At 44.3% G+C, this 26891-nt stretch overlaps 1 protein-coding gene across 2 annotated transcripts in view; it reads left to right on the forward strand.

Moving 5' to 3' along the window:
• Positions 1-26891, forward strand: part of dnah9 (dynein, axonemal, heavy chain 9) — a gene marked incomplete at both ends in the record, with an annotated part of 117129 nt that overhangs the window by 35516 nt on the left and 54722 nt on the right. For both annotated transcript variants that reach the window (XM_079235727.1, XM_079235728.1), the window contains 16 exons: positions 1321-1477; positions 2437-2541; positions 6412-6569; positions 7522-7660; positions 9081-9368; positions 11783-11993; positions 12082-12209; positions 12977-13085; positions 13380-13527; positions 13946-14120; positions 14950-15123; positions 15559-15766; positions 15942-16107; positions 17583-17685; positions 20292-20531; positions 26088-26249. In XM_079235727.1, the coding sequence (XP_079091853.1) occupies positions 1321-1477; positions 2437-2541; positions 6412-6569; positions 7522-7660; positions 9081-9368; positions 11783-11993; positions 12082-12209; positions 12977-13085; positions 13380-13527; positions 13946-14120; positions 14950-15123; positions 15559-15766; positions 15942-16107; positions 17583-17685; positions 20292-20531; positions 26088-26249 (2671 nt within the window). The remainder of the gene's footprint in view (positions 1-1320; positions 1478-2436; positions 2542-6411; positions 6570-7521; positions 7661-9080; positions 9369-11782; positions 11994-12081; positions 12210-12976; positions 13086-13379; positions 13528-13945; positions 14121-14949; positions 15124-15558; positions 15767-15941; positions 16108-17582; positions 17686-20291; positions 20532-26087; positions 26250-26891) is intronic.

Consider the following 26891-nt stretch of genomic DNA (forward strand, 5'->3'; position numbering starts at 1 on the left):
CACTCTTCCTGCTTGACAGGAGATCCGGGGTATGGAGAAATCCAATTCCTCAGAAGGCACTTTGGTGGCCATTTACCAGGGTGTGTGCCACCCATCACAAGCCACCCCAAAAAGCGCCCTCGCAACTCTTCCATCCTCTCTCTGTCCTGACGCCCCTGGTTTCAACCACCCATAGACTTCCCTCATTAGGTGAACTGTTATTCTTGTTATAGTAAATCAATTGTATAAAGCCGCACATTGCATTGCCTTTCCCAAACTGCCATCAGCGAACCTGTCATCTGGTTTTCCAATCTAATGTCGGTCCGAGAGAGTGAATCAGGAGCAGGAGACAACTCTCTGATGCCTCTTGTCATTTAACCTTTCACATGGAGCTCCCAGCTGCTGTGGGCCGAATCAGCTCTTCATTCTCTCCTGTCGTGGTCCACCGGTATGTCCCCATTTGAGTGTCAGCTGGACTATCAACCATCACTCTTTACATAACAGGAGGCTGTGGCCACCGCGAGGGACTTTGTGCGTCGCTGTAGGACCACCTGGAGACGAGGCACAGGCACTGTTGCTCTCGGCTCCTCCACACTCAGCAGGGCAACCAACCACGGCGCCCCTCGAGTCCAGCCGGACTAGAGGAAACACGGTTTCTTTTCATTTACACCTGCCATCATCTCAGAAAAATCCAGTGACTTGTCCTCTGTCACCAACTCTCCAGCCTCCTCTTCCAATCCACCTCGAAGGGGAGATGGCCAGCATTTACTCTTCTTGGATTCCTAGAATACCTAGTGGACTTGGAGGGTTATGGTCCATGATTTAGTTAGAAACAAAACTCCTGAAACTGTTCACAGTCTCCTGTTTCTTGCTGCACTATTACATTCGGTGGCGTCGAGCTGGATGTTTGATATGGTGGGCGGTGATTGTCTCAAGGTCCAGTACGCTTAATCCAATCCCCACGCTTCCTTCTCTGATGTTGAAGTTATCATAGTCAATATGTGCTCAAGTAACAGAAGCAAAAAGACAACATAATAGGTTTTAATTTTTTTTTTAAATATCGATAGAACAAATCAATTTAGACTGCATAGAAAAGGTCAAAACAGAATAAAATGTCAGTGCCAGGAAGTGCACTTCTCCCTGTGAGGCGACGACGATAACCCCTGAGCTAACGTGTTGCCATAGATGTGTAAAACAGAACTAAAATGTGTGTAGTCAAGCTCCTCACTGTGAATGAACAAAAGTGGCCGTTTGCCAATCTTTATAGATGAAATCAGTCAAAAGCATGTTTTTTCCATGCCTCATCAGTGAAGCATGTGTGTGCATCTCCACTATCTGTAGATGCTACATCACCCTGACCCAGTCCCTTCACCTCACCATGAGTGGAGCTCCAGCAGGGCCTGCAGGCACCGGGAAGACTGAGACGACCAAAGACTTGGGGAGAGCCCTTGGCATCATGGTCTATGTGTTTAACTGCTCGGAGCAGATGGACTACAAGGTGAGTATCTGCATTTGAGCCTGTGCACGTAGCCCACATTGTCCATGCTTCTTTTCATCTTCGCCTTTGTTAGCAATATGGTATGCATTTCTCATTAAAGTTGTCAACCCACCTTAATGCCCTTCTCTTTTCATCTTTCATCTTTCTTTCTTTTCATCTTTTGTTTCACTGTTTCCTTCTTGAAGGTAGAGCTGATTAGTTAAACCCGGATTGTTTTTTCTTAATTACAGCTTGTCAAACGTCCCTCTCTGTACCCAGCCTCCACCTCGCGTTATTATGCACTTTTCTATACTTTTGCACACATACTTTCTGCATATTGAATGCTCACGATTAAACATAATCGTGTGATCCGACTCGCTCCTGCTTCCCCCAGACAGAGGCATCATTACAGTATAGCGGCGCACAGCACCCCCGGCTATACACACATCGCAAAAAAAGTGGCAAAGAGAAGTGCTAATATACTCCAGGAGGAACACAGGCACTAGAAGCTGGCTTCAGAGCCCCACACTGTTACTCATATTCAGTTATGCACACACACACACACACACACACACACACACACACACACACGCTGAATCAATCCACCAGTCGGCTCCGGTTTGCGTCAGAGAAGGTTTCCTCGGCCCTGTAATTGGACAGAGAAGTCATCCTGGTCCAGCTGCTCTCCGGAGGGCTGTTCACCTGCTCTAAGGTTGATGTTGGGAAAACTAAACTGTGGGTTGAAAACATTGCAGCCGTTCTCTCTGTTTTATTAGTGAGTCCTAGTGTGTGTATCAGCCTGCTGTGGTGCTGCACTCTGATAACTGCAATGGAGGTTTTTCCATAAACAGTAGGTGCTGTGTAATTGTCTGTTTCACCACATCAGTCAGTCGGACCAGGTCTCCTCCTGTGAGCCAGCCTGGCTGCCTGTCCTGCAGAGACCATCTGAACGTCTGTTTCTCTCTGTCTCTGTCCACAAGTCCTGTGGGAACATCTACAAAGGCCTGGCTCAGACGGGGGCATGGGGCTGCTTTGACGAATTCAACAGGATCTCAGTGGAGGTGCTGTCTGTGGTGGCTGTACAGGTAAGAACAAGTCCAGTTCCTCGGCCTCAGGTACTCCACGAATCCCTTCAGGTCGAGACGCAGCTTGTGTGTCTTTTAACCCCAAGCGATGGAGCTAAATGTGTGAGTTGCCATCTTATCTGCAAAGTGGTCTATCCAAATCAAGTTGTGGTCAAAACAAGCCCTTGAAACAGCTCTGCAGAAGTGAATAGCCTCTTTATCACTGATTGCAAGCGTAAATTGCTTCAGCTATGAGACTAATCCACCCAGGCTGGCACCTTTGCACCCAAGAGCTTCTTCATAATTGGAGCCTTCTCTGATCTGGTTTGAGAGTGAAGGATGGAAACCCGCCTCCGTTGCTCACATCTTTCAACACTAATAACAGCAACTCTGAGTGGACCAACTTGAAACTCTCAAAGGACGTGCTACGATCATGTGGTGGATTAGTATTTGCTCAGTGCTCGTCCAATCTTGATTGACACATGTACAAATAGCATATTTGTAATTTTGAGTTGTTTTTTCTTCAAATCAATCATCTTTGTGAACCATCTCTTCTTCCCGTGATGTCAGCTTGACAAGTTTCCATTTTTTCCTTAATCGAGTTTTTTTGTCCATCCCATATTGTGTCAATCATTACAATACAATAAATAAAACCACAATGGAATATACAAAACAGAAAGACTGAAAAGGTATTGGTAGAAGCATAATGCTATCTTTTAATATGTATTAAAAGATCAATGCGTTTTAGTTTGGGAAAATACACCTGCATCCAGAAAACAGTTAACGGTTTAGCTTAATAACAATTATCAATAATGATTTCAGAGCCATGATCTGAATGGACATTTAACATGCCATTCTTAATTCTACTAATAATGAAGACAATGAGGCTGGAGGATATGGCCCACATCTTGTATTTACTCTTGTGTGAATTAAGTACGTGTCAAATGAAAAGTACTGAGTATTTTCTCTTTAGCAAAATAATCAGATTTTTTTAAAATTTGTGGACAAAGTCCTTATGTATCACAATATCTGATTTCATTTTGCTATGATTCCACTGAAAGACGCACACGAGACGAGCTGGTGAACGAAGTGGAGCATTTAGCAGCTCAACAAAAGAGTTGCTGACCAAAACAGAACTAAAAGGACTGAACTGAATGGATCATTATGGCTTTGCCTTCCATTCTCCTTCTCTATCTTCCCTTCATGTGTTCTGTACTTCTGACACATACAGTGATTCTCTCCACACTGAACTGGGGATACTCTGCGTGACCTACAGCAGCTAGCCCTTTGATGACGGGAGCCTGTGTGCTTCAGCTGCTTTTCTGCGACCTTGCGTTCTGTTATCCCAGATCAAACAGATCCTCTCCCTGTGGTTTCTTACGTCTCTAGTGTCTAGCGTATTCAAACCGTGCATGCTGCCGCCCCAGTTGCTATCTTCATGCATGTGCAATACTAGTCATTGCAAAATGCATACAGCTGATAAAGACGCTGATCATGATCATGATGATAATGGAGATGCAGCTCCTCAAAGGATCATTATTCATCGCTAGATTTAACACGCGCTTCTCTGCCCTTCCTTCCTTCTCTCTTAAGCAGCGATGAAAGTCTTCTTCCGTAATCTGTGGAAGCCTATGCTACTTAAAAGAATGAATAGGTGTTGTGGTGCGTGATAAATTATAAATCACGGTGGCTTATACGTGGAGAAGTAGACCATGAGAACAGAGGAGCGTCAAACTCCCACTGTGACAGCTGGCAGCCCGCTTCAGGGCTCCGCTCGCTTCAGAGGAGCCAACGCCGAGCGTCTCCCACCGCCGCACACAGCCAAGCCATCCTCTTCGAGGGGGAGCAGCTAGCATTGCATGGCGACATCCTCTCCGCTAACACAGGTGGCGGGACCAGTTGTACATTAGATAACACAGGGACAAACAGAAGGCCGCCAGACATAACAACATGGAGATAAATTGGTGAGGTTCGGCCTCCGTTACGGCCAACACAAGCCTGGACTGTGAACATGTTGTGCATTCAAAGAGACAGCGAATAGTGGAGCCAGACCCCACTGGATCACACCTTTCAGAACACTGTCTGATCGGGATCTTTTTAAACATTATTTTTGGCGTCTTCCCTCCTTTTGTATCCCTGTAGGCTAGCAGCGGATGGCCACTGTCGTTCCACATAAAAAACAAGGCCCACTGATGTTCTCATGAAAACTTTTTCTGTGTGCTGCAGCTGCACTGTTAGTTTTTGCATTTTCCCCTGCTTTCCTCTCCCTGTTGTGTTAGTATGACTGAGTGGTCTGTAGCCGAGTACTCATCCATGAAGAGATGTTCCTCCTCTTCCCAGCTGCCGACTCGCTACGCTCCTTTACCACACGCATGTTCAATTCATAAAGCCTCTTACAGGCTGGGAGTCAGAGTTTTAGGCCAAGACACACACAAAGTTCTTTTCTGATATCTCTTTCAATCATAATATAGACAGGTGGAGCCAGTAAACCCTGGTAGATGGCATGCTCACATTATTGATGGAATTGTGTCCCTGAAAGTTGCCAGTGAAGGTGCCAGTGCATACCAATGTGACAGTTTGTTACAAATGGACTATGGTATGTGCTTAGTGATATGAACGATATCATGAGTGAAACAAAACTTTCTCAGGTGTGAGGGTCGCACTAATTGGAAGCGTCTTTTCGGATGGCTAACTGACGGTAACTAGGAATGACTAGGAGTGCTAAAGTTAGTCCAGAGCCACCTTTAGCCATGCTAGTGGTGCCATGCTAGTGGTACCATGCTAGTGGTGCCATGCTAGTGGTGGCACCATGCTAGTGGTACTATGCTAGTGATGCCATGCTAGTGGTACTATGCTAGTGATGCCATGCTAGTGGTGCCATGCTAGTGGTACTATGCTAGTGATGCCATGCTAGTGATGCCATGCTAGTGGTACCATGCTAGTGATGCCATGCTAGTGGTGCTAGTGATGCAGCTGTAGGGACGGTTCAATGACTACAGAGTGACATGCCGAAGCAAATATCGGATGGATCGCCATGACATTTTGTATTTACATTCATGGTCCCCAGAGGATGAATCTTATTGACTTGATGATCATCTGACTTTTTCTTTAGTGCCACTAACAGGTCAGATGTTTTACTTATGGTGTGAAATATCTCTACTCCCTCAGGATGAATTGTATTAACTTTGGTGAACTTTGGGCATCAAAGTGTGTTTCCAGGTGTTGACTGCATCTGTGAAAAATGTTATAAAGCCTTTCGTGTCTCCAGAGGGATACATTGCCTGAAGTGATGTCACTTGGGTCAGCATAGGTTTGGTTTGAAGACTGCAAGTTACAAATGAAACATCTTGAGGTGTGTGGATTTTTCCAGACCTCCTCTGCATCTCTACTGCAGGCTTGCTAGTCTGGAGCTGTACCCACATCGGCTTCCTGGCAGAACGCCTTGAGGGCAAACTTCTCCCGTTGCCTACACGACACTACAAGCTACCAGCACAACACACCTGCATCAGACCAAACAGATGGCGGTGTAGTTGCAGTGCTGGTCATGTGGGCGGCAGGTTTAAACAAGAAAGACACAAGTGTGGAATCAAGAAAGTTATATCTCTTGATTTTAACTTTTTTTTTTACAACATTTCCATAGACAGTTCAACAATGTTATCAGAGCGCTTTAACTGTTCTTATTTATAACTGGTCCTGTAGCACCATTAGTAGTTGAGGCATGGTAAATATAGCATGTTAATATTGTTATTGTGAGCATGTCAGCATTTAGATTTCATTTAACGAACAATTTAACAGCTTTTTCATCCGCAGTATTATTAATTTTATGGTTGGTATCAAAAAGGTATGAAGATCGGATAGCATTTCATTCTAACCTGTATTCTGTACATGCAGGTTAAAAGCATCCAGGACGCCATTCGAGACAAGAAGCAGCGGTTTAACTTCATGGGAGAGGAGGTGAATCTTTGCCCCACAGTTGGCATCTTCATCACGATGAATCCAGGCTACGCTGGCAGGACGGAGCTTCCTGAGAATCTCAAGGCTCTGTTCAGGTGGGCCAAAGTCACACTGCTGTCGTTCAATATATAATGCCTCACATGTTTTGATCCAGCAGCCAAGCTGCATAGTGTTGCGGTTCAAGAGCATTTTTATCGAATCTGGCAACTGCATGTCGTCAAATCTATTTAGAATTGGTTGCAATATTGAAGTGATATATGAAAAAGACGTCTTCTACTAAACCTGTGGTGGATCTGTGTGTGGGAGCTGTGACTCTCAACCGGATAAGTAGACATGGACGAATTAAAATGTATTTCAATAGATTGGAACATGACAATATCGGCAAAATAGTTGTTTTTTTCTCTTCAAAAAATAAAGCCTCATACTTTTATAATCTAATGTTCCCAAATAAAATGGTTCACCCACATTTCAAAAATAGGGATTTAGGGACTATTTAAAACAATCTAAATCAATTGAAAACGGTCAACAATGACGTCTGTGGATGATTGTATTAGTAACAGATACACTTGATTGTTGCTGTTGAAATCTTAATGCCTTTGAGAAAAACAACTCAAATATGGTAATCTGCAGATGGAATTGTATCTAGCATACCAGAAGAAAACACCCTCATATGATTACGTATATATTTACTTTCAATTTACAAACACTCAAATCCAAATGAGCACACATATGAATCACGATCTACGCCACAGTAGATCAAGAAGAATCTATTGACAATAAGTGCCACAATGCTCAGTTTCAAATCCCACAAGGTGGACTTGCAGTGTGTGTGCGCGTGTGTGTGTGTGTGTGTGTGTGTGTGTGTGTGTGTGTGTGCGTAGGTGAGAAAGAGAGACAAAGAACGAAGGAGAGAGAGTCTGTTGTATCAGTAGTTCCACTGAAGAGGTTGAGGGAAAGATGGCTAGTATGATTGTGGACATAAAGGGCAGATGAACAACACATCTGTTCATGATTATGAACTACAAGTGAGCTCCTCTTTCTCCACAGACCATGTGCCATGGTGGTGCCAGACTTCGAGCTGATCTGTGAGATCATGCTGGTGGCTGAGGGCTTCCTAAACGCCCGGGTCCTGGCGAGGAAGTTCATCACCCTGTACACACTGTGTAAAGAGCTGCTGTCCAAACAGGTGCAGTCTGCCGTCTTCAATGTGACACATCTGACATGTTTAGAACAACTGACTTCAAGTTGTTTCTACAGACACCACAAGAGCTTTTTACCTGAGCTGCCTGAGTGAAGTGCTACATACACATGAATACGGGTTTGGATGCTACTCCGTCTAAAATGGTCTTTAATTTGTTTTATTTACATCATGCTATTATCTTAATTAGTTAAAAAGCTAAATAAATGACACAGTGTTGAATAATAGAGCGATACATTGAAGCTCCTCGACTTAGGTAAGTGATTTTATTGGCCCTCAGTTCTGGATGAATTCCCCATGCCACAGACCCATTTCAGTGTCATAGCACACTTCTCCCATTTTATGGCCATTTTTATGAAGCTGTGGTTCTTCTGACGTTTTTAAATACCCTCATTACACATTTTGGCTGCTCCAAAGTTGTTTCATTGCACGTTGTCCAGCATTAGCAACTCAGTGTTAATGACATGAAATGATAATGAACAGACTGCTTCTCCAAGCTATATTCACAAATGCTGAATTTGCAAATCAATATAAAGTACAGATTCAGTTAACTACTTTCTTGAGTTAAACAAGTGCTACGTAATTGTGGATGTAATATTACATACGCTCTGCTGCTGGTCCTGTGCAGCACCACCCTGCTGTAGACACCAGTGCATGCTGGGAGAGCACAGTGGAAATATACTCCTTGAAATCAGAATCTGCAAGGAGCTGAACTAAAGTGTGAATAAGAGTGTGTGGCCTCTAGTTTCATGGCAGTAACACGTCTGATCTACAGAGCCTCTCCCAGTCCCTATACAAGTAATATCTCATGAGAAAACTCACTGTTGAGGAGTTAGTTACTTACAGAAATAGCTCGACGCTGTACATGATAGATACATGGAAAGATACGTCTGTTCATCGATCCATCTATCCATCATCTCTCCATCCATTCATCTATCTCCCATTCAAGAATCTAGAGCAGGTTAAGCTTACTGTAAAACCACTAACTCCTACCAGCTAAGCTCTCTGTCCAGACATGGATACATTATGAATATTAAACAGGACTTCAAATCATTAAGTAAGGTAATTAGTTCTCTAATCATGTTTTTTGTATTTATCTGTATGTGTGTGTGTGTGTGTGTGTTTCACCCTGATTCCTGGAAAGCCATTGGTTCAGACGTAAAGATTCCCAGTCCCTCAGACTAAGAGTCCACACCTCTGCTAGCAGCTCTCTGAGGCTATAGATAGCTACAGCTTTGAGCTACAGGCTAACATTACTGCTAATAGTAAGAATGCTAGCATGCTAACGGAGTTAGATACTAAAATGCTATGGATAGCTTTATTTTAAATGAGCCATCACGTTATAATCTTACTGCCAGCTCTGCAGTGTGTATTCTCCTCTGCTCACAGTCTCTGCTCTTTCCCAAAGGACCACTATGACTGGGGCCTCCGAGCCATCAAGTCAGTCCTGGTGGTGGCCGGCTCTCTGAAGAGAGGAGACCCCGGGCGAGCAGAAGACCAGGTGCTGATGCGAGCTCTGAGAGACTTCAACATCCCCAAGATTGTGACAGATGACATGCCTGTGTTCATGGGGCTGATAGGAGACCTGTTTCCTGCTCTGGACGTCCCCAGGAAGAGAGACCTGGACTTTGAGAAGCACGTGAAGGAGTCCATTTTGGACTTGAAGTTACAGGCTGAGGACAATTTCGTCCTGAAGGTAAGATAAACATGAATCTCCGATAGCCTCCTGTGACGCTTGTTGCCAAGGACGAAAGGCAAACGCAATCACAGCTTGTCTGTAAGGCAGGAGCTAAATCCCCAAATGGAGTTTCATCTTTAACAATGGAGACAGATATTACAGTTGTAGCACTTTCATTTAGATTTATAGTAGTTCTTTCCAAAAGCTATTTACCTCACGTCATAATGTTCCGCTGGGAAATACACATTAGTGTCAAACAAGTCTGCAGGATCTGGATGAATCGGACAAATATAGCAGTTGGCTGCGATGAGAGTTCAGGTGCCCGAGCCGCTGACCTAATTCAACTCATTATATTACGTACAGATACACACACGCATGCACAATGGAAGGCGTTATATGTCAGAGACAGATGAACGCAGGACCAGGGGAAATAAGTGCAATCTGCCTCAGGTCAAATAGACACGGGAACCACATAATAACAGTCCATCAGCGGACGCTGCTGCTGCACCGTGCCACTTAACCCTGACATTGTGAGAGACAGAAATAAACAAAGAGGAGGAGAAACATTGCGAGCGAGAGAGTGAGAATGGCGGAGCGGTCAATAACAAGCATCCTCCCCCAGAGCCTGAACTTTTACTGTCTTTGTTTGTGCGGCCAACCTTTTGATTTCAGACAACGAGGGGGAGCAGGGGAGGGGAGGCAGGCGGCATACCGTAAGCCTGTAGCCGGTGCTAGCGCTAGTCCTCCCCACATCAAAGCGGTAATCAGCCGAGGCCTTTGAGGGGGTAAAGCCGGCTGGGCTCTGGCTGAATGGATGAGGAGTAGGCGCCCCGAGGAGCCGGTCGATGGCATTGATTGAGCTCGCCATCTGTATGTTTGAGTGGAATTCACTCTGTCTCCCTTTTGCTCTCTGTCACACACTCTGTAATGTCACCTGGCATACATGGATTGTCAGAATGTTACACTGCAAGTCCAGGAAAAAGGGTGAGCGTTCACTTCACTTTTGAGGGGTTCCCACCGACAACCCCAAACAAGTGCAAATGGAGGGGAGGGATGCATCATTCATACTGAAGGAAAAGAGAACTCTTCATAGTAATAGTAATTCTTCGTTGGTGTTTAAAGCTGTCTGTGCTTTTCTTCATCAGGCAACTAAAAATGATTCACACACACAGACTTGCCATAATTACATTATTTTTCTTTCTCTTCTTTCTTTCTTTTGTTGTCTATCTTTACATTTTAAATATTATATAGGTGGAGGCTTCAAATAAGCCCAGTTGGCTTTTTGTCTCTTCCTGCACTGTGATATCCATTTTCTGTTATGATTTTTTTTTATTTTATTGTTTGAATTGTGCAAAATAAAATAAAAACAATTATAATAATTCTGATTATAGTGATTATCAATATAGTAAACTATTCAAATGTCACACTGATTCATGATATAGTGAACTATTAATGTAAACGTTACACTGATTCATGAAATAGTGAACTATTAATGTAAACGTTACACTGATTCATGATATAGTGAACTATTAATGTAAACGTTACACTGATTCATGATATAGTGAACTATTAATGTAAACGTTACACTGATTCATGATATAGTGAACTATTAATGTAAACGTTACACTGATTCATAGTATAGTGAACTATTAATGTAAACGTTACACTGATTCATGATATAGTGAACTATTAATGTAAACGTTACACTGATTCATAGTATAGTGAACTATTAATGTAATAATGTATACCCTTCATTTTGTCGCTTGTCCAGCATGAACACACTACAGACTAACAAGTAGTATGGAATATGGAATTGAGACATGCCATAAGTGCTGAAACAGGGCTGAGACAGTCATGTGATCAGTCATGTGATCAGCCATGTGATCAGTCATGTGATTGTCCATCTGCTCATTCAGCAAATCACTTCACAGTTTGTCAGCCTGACAGAGACCAGGACTGTGTGGGGAAAGTGACTTCATGAAATGTAATAAAACAAAGTAACATTTTATGATCTGGAGCTCGAAGGAGTTTATTTATGTATTTAAATGAGCACTTTTGGTCTCTATAGAAACATGAGGAGACATTAGAAGACATTAAACAACCACCGAGGACTTGTCACCATGGCACATAGGCTGATCTGTGTTGTGTATAAGCGAAGTGGTGATGAGGATGCAGACCTCTGTCCCTCCAGAGGACCACTGCTGTCCTTTGTTGTTGTGAACAGAACAGGGTACCACTGCAGCGGCCCGCTGTCAGCCTGCATCCTTTATATTCACCATGAACAGCAGCATTGAGAAAGACACGCTGTAGAAGACTGAGTGGTCCAGTGTAGTGGCCCATGAAATGTTATATAAAGGTCAGACTCACACGTATAACATGTCACCTGATGTAAACGAAGCATATTCTATTTTCCCTCTGAACGTGTGTCTTAGGTGGTGCAGCTGGAGGAGCTGCTGGCGGTGCGCCACTCTGTGTTTGTGATCGGGAACGCAGGCACGGGAAAGAGTCAGGTGATGAGGTCACTCCAACGGACCTATCAGAACATGAAGCGCAGACCCGTGTGGGCGGACCTTAATCCAAAGGCCGTGACTAATGACGAGCTTTTTGGCATCATCAACCCGGCAACCAGAGAGTGGAAAGATGGTGATAACACAGTCCTCAGGATGTTTGATCAGCACAAAGTGTTTTATAACCTGAGTCAAATATGCAAAATGTGAACTTCTTCCTTCAGGCCTGTTCTCTAATATCATGCGTGAACTGGCCAATGTGAGTCACAACGGACCCAAGTGGATTGTCTTGGATGGAGACATTGACCCGATGTGGATTGAGTCACTCAACACAGTCATGGACGACAACAAGGTGTGTGTGTGTGTGTGCGTGTGTGTGTGTGTGAATAATAACTTTATTCAGTATCAAAATGACAAAGGTTACACATTTCCACTGTCTGTTCCTGAATCAGCATCCAGATTTGAATAAGAAGATGTGGTTGACTCATCACTGACGGGAGAGAGTAGTAAACTATTTGTTCTCAGTGGATGAGAGAATACATGACAGTGTGTGCATGTGATGCTGACAGGAAAAGAGCCGAGAGTAGCAGGGGACACAATCCAGGCAAAGGCAACACACTCCTGTTCAGTCATATCTCACAACTCTGACTGTCTGCGTTTCTGTTGCGGAAGCAGAAGCACGCGATCCAGGGAAACTTCAGCAACACTTTAGCAACCAGGAGAAATATGCATAAACCTACCTGACAGCTTTTGTGCATTATTTGGTGTTATTAATAACTGCCAATGCAAAAGACCACCATTTATGTTAATCCATTTTAGAATCAGCAAAACAACACATTTTGAACGTCGCTTTAGCTGTGAGGAATATGAAGTGCCAAGCGTGTTGCCTGTGATCCCGTCTGCTGACAGCAGCCTCATGGACGTGATATTTGATCATTTCTCCCCAAAAATGTGTTCAAGCTAATTGTCTGGAGCGGAGACAGACGCTACATCCTGTGAGCAGTCGGAGGCCACCAGCCTTCTGTAGCGCAGCAATGTTAAACATAGAAGTAAAGTCAATGATCAGTTACAGAGCAGCCGTTTGAACCCGAGTACTCTCTCTCTCTCTGTTTCTGGAAGGTTCTGACTCTGGCCAGTAATGAGCGGATCCCTCTGAACCCCACCATGAGGCTGGTGTTTGAGATCAGCCACCTTCGCACTGCGACCCCCGCTACAGTTTCCAGAGCAGGTGGTCCTCGCTCTTTGACTCATCCTTTTCTTGTCTATTGTTGTATTTTGGACATATTTTCAAATGCCTTTGCTGCAAGCCAGGGTTACCAACCGGGCAAAGCGGGCTCCGTGACTAATTGCTAGTTGACAAGTTTGTTCAAATCATGTTCCAGCATAATGGCGCAGCCATGTATCGGCAGCTTTCTGCTACTTCCTGCATTCTACTTGGCGCCGGGGGTCAAAGAAAGCCTTCATTTTAGCCCCAGGGTGCTGTAGCCACCACATGTCTGATATTCCCTCTGTCTCCATCCAGGCATCCTGTACATAAACCCAGCAGACCTCGGCTGGAACCCGCTCGTGTCCAGCTGGATTGACAGGAGGGAGGTCCAATCAGAGAAGGCCAACCTGACCATACTGTTCGACAAGTACCTCCCGTCTTGCCTGGACGGCCTCAGATCAAGGTAACGCCGCTCCCATCATCACTAGGATGACAGTCTCACAGTCGTGTCCAGCTGACGCATGATGGCGTGGAGCGTAACGCGAGGAGGGACGGGAGCAAACAGGAACTGACTCAGAAGAACTGGATGCCATCCTGCATTCTATTATACAGGACCAGTCGCATACTCCAACACCTCCATCACCAGAGGAGGAGGAGGAAGACAGAGACAAATCCAGAAAAGGCTCCTTCATAGAGTCCCATAATGCCACGGAGCTTATACATATATCCACAACAAATGTTGTCAAAAAGAAGCTCTATTTATTCTGTTCAATTCATTTCAAAAGGACATGAAACAATACTTTATTTTATGTGCTGAATGAGAAACTCAATTCAGCAGTCAGACTTGAATCCAGGGATGTAAAGTGTGTGTCTTTGTTCAGATTCAAGAAGATCATCCCTATCCCTGAGCAGAGCATGGTCCAGATGCTCTGCTACTTGCTGGAGTGTCTCCTGACTCCAGAAAACACCCCGCCGGACTGTGCCAAGGAACTTTACGAGCTCTATTTCGTCTTCGCTGCGGTCTGGGCCTTTGGGGGAGCCATGTTCCAGGACCAGGTACGACGTGGGCCTCCGGCCGTGTGAGACGCTTACTAAGTGGTTGCATAAAGGGCAAAAAAATGAACAGCTGAAGGATTTTTTTTTTCTCTCTTCTCATAACTTCTTCCTGAAAGAGATTTGCACTTGCATTATGGGCATTCCTTGGTATAATTCAAGCCCTGATGGCTCTTATGCAACTCAACTCTGTGTCTCTCTTCATCAAAAGTCATTTGAAAGTTACTTTCACTTGAAAATAAGGCAGTTTAAAAAAGAAAAGGTTGAGATCTCCATCTAAAAATGAAGTGGACTCAATTCCCGCTCAACAACTCACAGGCCGGCTGAATTTAAATCAGCAGGAGAGCCGTGGCGAGCAGTTGCTAAGCAATCCAGTTAACGCCGTACAGTAAGTGCGTCCGTCTAAGTTATGGGATAGAACTGCTCTCCCCTTGGTACAAATGTACTCCACTTTATTTTCCCATCACAAATGCATTTAAATACTAAGTGGTTTTATTGACTGGAGTTGCAAGTGAAGAGAGGAGACAGGTACCAAGGGGTGGGAGGCAGGGAGGAAGGCGAGGAGCTGCCAACCAGCAGGTGATGAGGCTCCTTCCCCGTCTGATGGATAGATAGGCCTGCCATCTCTCATTCTCTACCCTTCAACTGCTGTGGCCGTATCTCTATGTTGTTTCCATTTATTTGTCCTCTGGCTTGTATTCACACAGTGTAAATCAAACGCACAGATCCATAGCTACTGTACGGGGGAGAGGGAGCAGAGCGGAAGTCATTTTAGAGTATTGACCGCTCGCCTCCCGCCTGTGTCTCTGCGTGTGTCTCTGTGTGAGCGTAGCTGGTCGACTACAGAGTGGAGTTCAGCAAGTGGTGGGTGGCCGAGTTCAAAACCATCAAGTTCCCCTCCCAGGGCACCGTGTTTGATTACTGCATCGACACCGAGAGCAAGAAGTTTGAACCATGGACCAAGATGGTGCCCAAGTTTGAGATGGATACAGACACACCTCTTCAGGTACAGCAGGTGGTTTCACAGCCCACTTCATCCCCTGGGCTTTTTCTTCAATTAAATAACAGCTTTTGATTTGCTTAATACCTAGTTTAAAGCTAGTTTTGTATTAAACAATTGGTCAATCGCTCTCCATAGATCATACTGAGAAGTTGTTGGCAGTAACACAGCTAGTTACGTCGCTTGAGACCCAGAAACATTTCAGCTTTTCTATTGTATGTCATTGTCTACAAGTTTAATCTGACGACTTTGTCAAAGACATTTAACGTACAAAGACATTCATTGATTATTCTGAAACAAATATTTGGCATATGAATTTATAATCATCAGTTGCAGCCCTATAGCCCTGTAGTATTGTGCCCCTACTATATGTTTTTATATATGTGTGTGTGTGTGTGTGTGTGTGTGTGTGTGTGTGTGTGTGTGTGTGTGTATGCGCAGGCGTGTCTGGTCCACACTACGGAGACCATTCGAGTCCGTTACTTCATGGACCGGCTCCTGGAGCATCGTCGGCCCGTCATGCTGGTCGGGAACGCTGGGACAGGGAAGTCTGTCTTGGTCGGGGACAAACTGGGATCGTTGGATGCAGAGAAATACATGATCAAAAATGTCCCCTTTAACTATTACACCACATCTGAGATGCTCCAAGGTAGGAACCGTGCATGGGAAAGATGTGTTTCTGTTAAAACGGTGTCTTGACTGATGTACTCTTCCAGTTGAATCAAATGTCTCCACACTGACTCGTGACTCTCTCACTCTAAACCACGACATACATCTTGCTCTTCCATCGCTCCTTTCATTCCTCCTGCTCCTCTCCCACACAGCTGTGCTGGAAAAGCCCCTTGAGAAGAAAGCTGGGCGCAACTACGGCCCTCCAGGCAGCAGGAGGCTGATCTACTTCATCGACGACATGAATATGCCCGAGGTGGACACGTACGGGACGGTGCAACCTCACACACTCATACGCCAGCACATGGACTACAACCACTGGTAGGCCTCAATGACATGTAGCAATGCTATATATATATATATATATATATATATATATATACATATATATATACGTATATATATATATATATATATATATATATATATATATATATATATATATATATATATATATATATATGTATATACCAGTTGATGCAACCCCCCCCGCACCCGTCACAGCACAATTACGAGCATTGGAGGGAGGTCACACGCGGTGGACCGACCTGCGGAGCTATTTTAACCACTTTAACAAGAAAAAAAGGCGCGGCCACTCCGTGGACGTCCTGCCTGACCGACTTGACCAGCCCAAACCTGGCGGGTCAACAACAATGCAAGTTGTCCAAATAACCACCAAACAACCGGTCGCATTCAGTAATAACAAAACAATCCAACAAAATGAAAACACTGCACACACACACAAGACATCCAGCAGCTGCTGCACCGTGGAGGGAAGAGTCCCGGCTTACCAGCAGCAACAACAGCGCTGTGGCTTGTTTATGATTAAATGCGACTGCAGATGTAAAAAAAAAAAAGTAACACAGGCAGCATTTAACTCACCACATGCCTGTAATCCTCTGTGGAAAGGCGTCATCAGTAAAATTCACCAGCAAGGTAGCTTTTTGGTTCTAGGTAGCAGCTAGACGTTTCTCGTTTCGAGTAGCTTTGTGCCCCACTGACCAATCACAGCGCATGTTAATGGTCAAGCTTTTCCTTGAAACAAGCTGAACTGCTGCAGACTGAAGACTGCAGGCAGAGGAGGACAGGATCTGTGCAATGAGAAAATAAGCTGATAGGGAAAAATAATTGTAATACATGTAGTGTATTTGTGAAAAACAATTAAATTATAAAGGCCAGCAGTGACGGCCCACCACTGATATATACAGTATATGTATGAGCAAACACCAGAGCGTGTCTGTGCTGTTTAAAGAGGGTGGCATGCTGCAGAGACTGTCTCTCTGGGGGATCGCAGTGGAATTGTTCCTCACTTTGATTGCTTCAATGATGGACATGATGCCAGCAGCTGATCGGTGTAATACCCTCATAATTCTACTGATAACGTCTTTAGTATTCAGTGAGATCCCTGCCTCTGTATTAATATGGTACAACTTTTATAAGTCAAATCTCAGGGCCGGGTTGTATGATTCCCCTTAAAAGGATTGCTGTGCTCATCTCTCCGCCACCGTGAGGCCATTCTGAACATGGTTCCACTGTGTCAGACGCAGGCTGACTGGCTTGGACACGGTCAGCCCATTACAGATATGCTGGGAGGATTTCAGGTATGAAATTGAGAGGAAGGAAGATGCTACTAAGCCACGCCAGCTTAAATGGGAGCTAAGGCGCCATATCGGGGTGTGTGTGTGTGTGTGTGCGTGTACGTGTGCAGTCGGGTGTTTGTGTGCATGCAAGACTGTTAAATAATGATTTCTTTTCTGCGTGTGTGTGTGTGTGTGTGTGTGTGTGTGTACTCACAGGTATGACCGTAATAAGCTGCTTTTGAAGGAAATACACAGTGTTCAGTACGTGTCCTGCATGAACCCCACAGCCGGCAGCTTCACCATCAATCCACGGCTGCAGGTACACACACACACACACACACACACACACACACACACACACACACACACACACACACACACACACACACACACAGCCAGCACCACACTGGTTATGTGACATACTGCAGATGCTACATGTGCCCTAATCACAGAAATGTTTTTCTTTATATTTGCTTATTATTAAATCAGGTGACATTATGTGCTGCTTTACATTCATTCATTATATACGGACATATGTATTTTTGGGGCAAAACTTATTTTCGGAGTTTCTTTGTTCATTCATTTTGGAACTATGGAAGACAGAACCTCCATAGTGTATGGAACACGTCTCAACATTATGTTTCATATGTTTGTGCAATATCTCAGACTGATCTGATCTAGCAAAACTTTTGAGCACCAGAAAAAGAAAAGAAAATCTTCTCTCTACTGCTGCTCAGCTGTGTCAGCTGTGCCTGCATGTACCAGGATGCATTGCGTTCATTCTGTCTGATGAATAATACAAATAAACTCACAAAATGTCAATGAAGGAAATATTCTCACACCTGAACAGAAACGTTGATCTGACATCAGAATGAGACTCATCATAAAACACTTCATTCTAAATGGACAGAAACTAAATCAGACTCACTAAACACGTCTTGATTCATCATTCCACTGTTCTAAAGATCCTCAGTTCAGATTGAGATGTGAACATATGCCCTTCTCGCTGGTTCTTTCTGCGTCCAGCTGCCCGCTCAGCAGCGCTGGACCATTAAATCAGCTTATTATATTGACCAAAATCACACGTTCATATGTTCCTTCTGAAGATCTAAATCTAAACAAATGATTCACAAAAATATCGTTTTAGTTAGAACAGCTGGTCAATATAGTTTTTTAACAAATGCTACTCAAACAGGAGGGACATTTGCATTTGTTGGGGACATTCTCAGTGAGCGATTAATCCACATTTGGCGCTCTAGTGAGTTACAGGAAGAGAAAAGAGATGGATTTTCATTGTAGGGCTCTCGTACATGATTTTTTTGACATAAATGTAACTGTATTATCCAAATTCATTAGTGTCAACGGTGCTCACAGGTGAAAACATCCCGAGATGATAGTTCAGAGAATACACGTTCTCTCTCCATGCCTACCCCACTCTGATCAACACACACACAAACACAGAAGCGCACACACACTCTCACACTCATACAGAGAAACACACACACTTACACAGAGACACACACACATATAGATTAGATGAAGAAAGTTCACCTTTAAAACTGAGAAAAATGTGACATTTACAAAGAGTGCAGCTGTAGTTGTAGCTGTTGATAGATTGCACAGATGATTTGATCCGTTAAACGCTGTGTTGCGGCTGAACCAGTGAACCTGAGTGTGGGACACAGAGGAGGGAGGCTGGAGTTAGAATAAATAGAGATTGGACAGTGAAAGCAGCAGGAACAAAGAAATGTTTAAATCGTACGTATGGCTCAACTCAAACTGGGACTTATTTAAAACTGGAAGGATGTGTGCATAAGTACAACATAATGCGTGTGTCTGCCTCGTCATTCGGGTCCCTGGGCAATGCTACACCCTCCCATCACACGTCAAGGAGGCGGGGCCAGAAGTTTTTCATGAATCCTCCAACAAACCATAACCGCAAATAGCAGAGGTGATAAGGTCAGAGCTGTTTGTGTGCAAAGTGTATTGAGGTGCTCCTGTACTTATTCTAAGAACTGACCACATGGGATTTTCTTTCACTTGTTGGCTGCGTTTTACACTGAAGCATTTTATCCTCAACTATATTGATATTGACACTGCGACACAATGTCAGTTTGAATTACTTTTTGGTTACTGGCACGATCCAAGATGTTTTCCACAGGTCAGGGGCCGTGTCTGCATCTGTATACTGACACATTCACCGTCTTGCATGTGTAATTTTGGAGCCTCAGCCAAAAAGAAAATAAGCCTCGTCCTAACCTGTCCTCCAAACTGTGTGAACAGACAGTAGAGTTTGATCAGAAGCTGGGAAGTGATTAGAATCAAGTATAGAGTACATGATCTTCGACCGGGAATATGCAGCACACATAATTACCGTAAAATGCGGGTTATAAGCCGCGACTTTTTTTCTTCTATTTTGACCCATGCGGCTTAAATATCGGTGCGGCTAATTTGTGGATTTTTCTGATTCTAAATTTAGCAGCAGTTGCAGCGACATATGGTACAAAATCTGCACGAGGCGGTGCGATGGGAAACAGGTCTGACGACAAGGGTCCTAGAGGCAGGGATCCTAACTAGCGAGCTAGCGAGCGGGGAGCTAGCGAGCGGGGAGCTAGCGAGCGGGGAGCTAGCGCTGACAACAAGGTTGTTTACTTGAAGTAAGAATTTGTGGCGGCTTATAAACCGCCACGGCTTGTTTATGATTAAATAGCCTTTTTTCATTTATTAAGAAGATGCAGCTTTTAAAAGGGTGCGCCTTATAACCCGCTTTACGATGCTTGACTTTATGATTACAGACCAAACTTCACAATGGTCGTATTTAAAATGAAAAAAGGCCCACTTCTTTCCCTGATGGTCACCCACAAGGTGACCCTGGCATCATCCGTGTTCACTGTTGCCTTGTTAATGCTGCATCTCCCTCCACAGCGCCACTTCTCTGTCTTCGCCCTATCCTTTCCTGGAGCCGAGGCCTTGAGCACCATCTACACCTCCATCCTGGCTCAACACCTGAGAGGAGAGGGCTTCACCGGAGCCCTGCAGAAGAGCTGCCCCACCCTGGTCCACTTAGCCTTGGACCTGCACCAGCGCATGTCCTCCACCTTCCTCCCCACTGCAGTCAAGTTCCACTACATCTTCAACCTGCGAGACCTCTCCAACATATTTCAGGTGACACAGATACACAATATGCAGAAGAAGGATTTACACAGACATTCTTTGAGAAGGACGCCCTCAGGTTAATCTTTTCACAATGAAATGTCAGAAGTTACCTTGAGAAAGTTGTGTGCTTTTTCACATCACTCCCATTTCCATTTCAAACCTATTTCTGCCTTGATTCTCTATTTCTACGGCTCTGCTTCCCATGTGGAAAGAGCCAGACTTCTGTCACTAATTTCTCATCTAAATTATTATTGATTTAAGAGCTAGGTCTGAAAGCTAGAAATAAGTCTGAAATAAGTGTAACAGAAAATAGAATGGATTTGCACTTCCACGGGTGTTAGAGATGATTTAATGTATTTAAATGAATATACTATGAGAATGCAGAGACTTTCAAGGGAGACTAGACTCTTCGGGGGCAATGTTTCTGTCTAAATCCTCCACGGTATCATGGAGGGCAGACTCTCTCATTTAACTCACTCCATTGTAAAAGTAATGCTTTAAGCCACTGAGATATAGGAACTTTGAGATTTCATAATTCCATCTGTAAGTTTACAAAGGCAGCTCTGGGTTCTTACTATAGCCTCTATTACACAACGTATGGAATACATAGGTGTAGTGATATGCAATTTATATTCAGCGTTTTAAGGCTGCACTAATTCATATTATCTTACTCTACAATGGGACAATTTATTATATGTAATGTAAAAGGAGTAGGTGGTAGGTTAAAAGCAAAGACTGCTATGCCAAATATGCAGTCCGAGATTGATAACAGGACAAGCAACTAAACCCAAAGAAGCACAAGTTAAAAAAAGACTAACGCCCAGTCCCACCTGAGGCGCCCATCCCTGAACCCTCAGGGACTTCACTGACGCGAAGACGCTCCAAGGGCTCGAAATGGTCTGAATAGGAATGGGACAGCACTTTGTTACCATGATGACCCCAAAACAGTTGTGGGTTTCTATTTTATGTTTTTTTGACTTGATTTGACCTGTTTTGAACATATTCCAGGCTTGCCTCATGAGATGAGAGGTAGTTGTCAAATCATCTATTTACATTTTTTTATCGAAACAACTTCAACAACAAACGAAAATAAGTAATGGTTGATGAATAAACCAGCTGTAGAATATAGCCTCTGCTTGCATTCTTCATGCACTTTTATGTACCAGCTTTAATCCTTAATGTCAATGTTTCTGTTAAACTTTAATATGCTAGGCTGAACACATGTGCTGTCCTCTTTGTTAACCTTTTTTTATGCCTCTGAGCTTCCCTTTGAAACCCCGTGTTAAACGTCACAACGCTATGAATTGTGGGTAACTACCTCAGGCACAGTCTGCAGAAATGTGAGACGAAGTCTGCAGAATTGTGGACTGACGAAAAGTGTGCATAAAAGGCTCCAAATGTCTGCGACAGAGCCCTCAAGCACTTGATGATTTGACAGTGGAACAGCCTTAAACCCTCACGGACTTTGCCTCAAAGTCTGAGTCTGTGAGAGTGAACCGGTGAGATGTGTGGGCATCCAGCCTGAGAGGATGAAGCTTAAATAGCAGCGCTGTGAGTACTGTGAGCTAAAGGCTAACGTCAACATGCTAGCATGCTCACAATGGCAATGGGGACCTGCTGATGTTTAGCATGCTCACCTCTTAGTTTAGCGTGTTAGCATGCTAAGATTAGCTAACTAGCATTGGACACAAAGTACAGCTGAGGCTGATGGGAATGTCATACTTATTATACGTATTAGATCATCAAGTATTGACTTGATAATGAAGCTCGAGGAAATGTTACAGTGAATACACGTTTTATTACAAAAGAGAGACAAAAGAGAGACAAAGGAGGCACAAAAGAGAGACAAAAGAGAGACAAAAGAGAGACAAAGGAGGGACAAAGGAGGGACAAAAGATGAACAAAGGAAGGACAAAGGAGGCACAAAAGAGAGACAAAAGAGAGACAAAGGAGAGACAAACGTTGGACAAAGGAGAGACAAAAGAAACGGCGTCATTTCCTGTAGTTCATCACCTGAGATGGCTTACTTACTGGGCCTTTACTGCATCATAACACAGACTCAACTAATGCAGGATCAAGTTTATAGCCAACTATTCTCATAATCATTTGAGTGGAATAGCTTTTGCAGCCCTACCAAACAATTGGTCTCACACATCGCTGCCATGAAGCATTAGGACGTTCAGCCGCACCATAACACTCAGAGACCAGCGTTTGAAGAGCCCCCTCTGCCTGTTTGTTGTGCTGGACGTGAGAGGAAACCTTGTCAAAGCTCTGCGCTGCTCCTCTCTTCACCCATAGAGAGAAGAGAAGGAAGGTCGAAAAGGGACTCCTGGAGCTCGTTTGAAGTTTTTCTGCCTAACTTAATCAGCTCCTGGCTCTAACAGCTCAGGACAGCTGGGAAGAGGTGAGCAGCCTCGCAGCTCACAGCTCTGCCTCGGCTGTGATTCCCCCACCGTACCTCTGTGCCTTTGCACCTTCAGAAGTAAAGTATTGGCGAGACAGTACAAACTCGTCCTCTGATTTCGAGCGTGCGGCCTAAATGGTTGCCACTCAGTGTTTGCCGGCTTAACGTATTGGATGTTTGCCTCAGCTAAAATAATTGGGGACCCTTTGTGATCCACTTTGTTTTTCAAAACTTTGGCACTTGGAGATGGAGCCAAAGGCAACCGTCTCATTATGAACAACTCTAATGAGCCAGAAAACAGCTCAGAGACTCTGGGTGAGCGTGCAACAGCCCCTTGCAAAGGTGTTTTGAAATGTATCAAAAGGTTGCATCTTTGTGAGAGTATTCTTGCTCTTATTTGCCCACAAAATGCTCTCTTGTGTGGTGTTGTTGAATAGTAAGTAGAAGCTAAAAAAATATATTTTTTCTCCACTACTTTCTCCACTTTGTCCCTCACCGTTTACTTCGGTGAAGTACTCTGTCTTTCTCCTTCATGCTCTCTGTCTCCGTGAATCTGAAATCATGAAGCCAAATTCCACTCATAGGGCAAGACAAACAGTTGGGCATCCGCTGGGAGCATTGTCAAGAGCTCTGTTTGCCAATGTGCGTTCTCTGCAATGACCAGCGGGCATATCCGAGGGCCTGTCTTCCCCACATCAGCCTAAATGAGCTCCTCTGAGCTCAAGAGGCAAGGGAGGAGATGGGGGAAAGATGGACATGGTGAAAGAGAAGGACGGAGACAAGGGAAAGAGAAAGAAAGAGAATACATGAGACCCGCGGTGCTGAGAGAGTCTGAAGCCGAACTATACTGACTGCACAATATGTCTGTATGATGTTCCGTGGATAGTCAGCTGGGTGCATTTGTTAGCAGGGAAGCATTGTTCGGGGCTCAGAGCATCTGTCAGGCTACGAGGAAAGCGTGCCGGCTGCAGACAGCCTCACAGATAGACAGATACACACCGGCACCCACAACTCTCTAATCCCTCTCCTCTGACTCGAACAAAGCAGTGAAAGATCAGGGACCGAGGAGGAGATAGTCTGCCAAAGTCGGCTGGATGGAAGGAAAACTAAGTTTTGTCTCCTTCTCGGTTTGTTAGCAAAGTGCCGTTTGTTTGATTGGTACAACGAACAGCTAAGCTTCGCGTATAACTGTTATATAGAGTCGCCATATGGTGTTTTGTTTTGCTCAGGCACACGTTTACACGATAAATGTGGAGTGTCATGATTGACACCATTAAGCAATGAAATGGAGTAGAAAAAGACAGATCTATTAAAATTCAAAGGATTAGAGCGTTCGCACACGCTCTGGAAAAACATCTCGACGTTTGTAGATCTAGAGTAGCGGCGATTATTCTGACTCAGTTTGAATCTTCAGTACACACATCCATGCAAATATTCACACACAGGCACACACCACCCATCTACACCATTACACAGAGGATTTAGCAGCCAATTGTCACATTCAGCAGGCTCAGATATGAAGGCAGATCAGATTGAGCTGACTTTACCCCCAGAGATGGCTCTGTTGATGGGAATAACTTCTGGGGCTGGAAACACACAACATCTGCTTGCTCTGCCTCTGCCTCCTGGGTGACAGTGCGCAAAGGGGAACAAACAGTGCCTGGGCGCCTCTTTGTCCTCTCCCTCATCCTATACAGCACCTGTTATGTGGCACCTAGATTGCATGAAGTTCTGCCTGGCTGCACAATGAGCGGCCCTGTGGGAAAGCCGACGCGTCACACAGGCTCCTCTAGAGACACATTAATCATCCATCATCCACCAAACACTCATCTGCTCATTGTCATGATTTTCTGTTTTTATTTGGGATTTTTTAGGTTTAAGAGATGAGTGAAATCCAAGCAGAAAAACAGATCTGTTTTCACAGCTAGCTGTGTGGCTATATAGATGCTAACATCAGTCAGATCACCAGGATGGCATTTTTGTTTTGTGGTGAAATAATGGATAGATGCCATACAATATGGTAAAGATATTCACAGTCCCCAGAAGATGTATCATAATGCCCTTTTCTTTTGTAGTACCTCCAACATGACGTTTCACTGTGTGGTTGTAATACAGACAATGAAGAAAATGTAGCCGACTGCCCACACTGAGGTTAACCGTTGTCTTCTGATTCATTCAGTAACGCTGGTGACTTCCATCTCGAGCCGTTAGATCAGTTTGTGCACTGCTTTGGTTCATCACCAAATATACATCGTACCTGAGAGGCCAGTGGCAGTTCAATCAGCCTCAGCTGTACTTTGTAGGTCTTTGTCAGACCTGGTGAAGCGTGTTGACATTAGCACTAGCTTAGCCTAACAGAGCTGCTAGCGTGGCTGGAGACTCTTATACTGCATGGGGACTGTTTGTTTACTGCTTACATTGTTACTTTGAGTCAAATTGTTCTTTCATAGTTTCCATTTGTATTCTCTTCTTATTTCTTACTTTATTTTATTATGACCTTAATCTTTTTCTGTCCTTGTGCTGCCGCAGCGCTTGGGTGTCCCCTCTGGTGATCCATAAAGGCTTATCTTATCTTAAACCCTCCATATTTTACTCTATAGTGAACAGAAATTGAGATTTCAGACACTTGTGAATTATCGTAATGTTTGGTGATCACTGATATCACATGTATGAAATGCAACACATTGTTATCAAAAAATAAACACCACTTTTTCATTCCATGTGGGAATTCTCCAGGGCACAATGGAGGATGTAAAACCATAACCCAGAAAAGGGACTGGTGGCCGACAGCAAGTGTAGTGTAGTGTATAGTTTAATGGGGCGCTTTCAGACAGAGCCATACTTTAGTTTGACATTAAACACTGGAAGCAATACAGTCACACACAGACACCCTCCTCGATTTTTCCTAATTCTTCCATCCAACAAATGCCCACAGAACTAATCTCCACATGCAGCAATACCTCTGAGACAGCGAGGTGAAAGAAACATGTCGCCATTATTTGCTGAGTTTCTCTGACACACCTACTAACAGCTTTCCCACTCAATATCTATTGATTTACCCACAGTGACTGTGCTATATTCCCCTCCTTGTTGTTGCGTAAATGGACCAAATCAGCCTCTGAATGAAACCCGAAGCCTTCTTCTCTCCCCTCTCCGCCCAGGGCATTCTATTCTGTACCGCCGAGTGTCTGAAAGCCCCTCCGGACCTGCTGAAAATCTATCTGCACGAGTCCAACCGGGTGTACCGAGACAAGCTGGTGGAGGTGCAGGACTTCCAGGCCTTTGATAAGCTGCAGGCGGACACAGTGAAAAAGTTCTACGAGGTGAGAGTTTTACAAAGTTCAGCAGAGGAAGACAAGAGCGGCAGGCTGGAGGATGGGGGGAGGAGGGGGGAATCATTAGGCTGCCTGCTCTCTGTCTGGACCTGGACATCAGTGGCCAACACAGCGAGGAGAAAGAGGAGAGGAGGAAAAAGGAATGCTGGGGTGGGGGTATGATATTAATCAGTGTGGTGTGGGGGTCTGGCTGTCAGGGTCTGCGCTGTCAGCCCGGCAAATTGGAAAACATTTTAATGGTTTTCTGTCCACTGCTCCGCTCACTACCCGCTCTGCCTTTATCGGATGCACACTAGTCATGCCACGGTGAAGAACCTGACAAGTATATGTGTACACACACCCACAGAAGGAGAAGGAGAAAGAATAACACTAACCACTCTAGAATATATTATATTATTCAGAGTGGGCACCTTCTGTAAACTTAGGACACTTTGCCCCTGTGCCACAGAGCAATATGCAGCATGTTTTCTTGCTATTTTTACATGCAAATAAGAAAGTCTTTAGAGACTGATGCACTGTAAGAAAGTCCACTTGACACCATGACAATGAAGACTGCAGCAGAACATAATAAAGATAAAAACACTTCCTTCATCACACCTACTTCAGCTGTATTCCAGTGACAGTTAGCAA

The sequence above is a fragment of the Taurulus bubalis genome (genome assembly GCF_910589615.1).
Source record: "Taurulus bubalis genome assembly, chromosome: 2".
Taxonomy (NCBI): Eukaryota; Metazoa; Chordata; class Actinopteri; order Perciformes; family Cottidae; genus Taurulus; species Taurulus bubalis.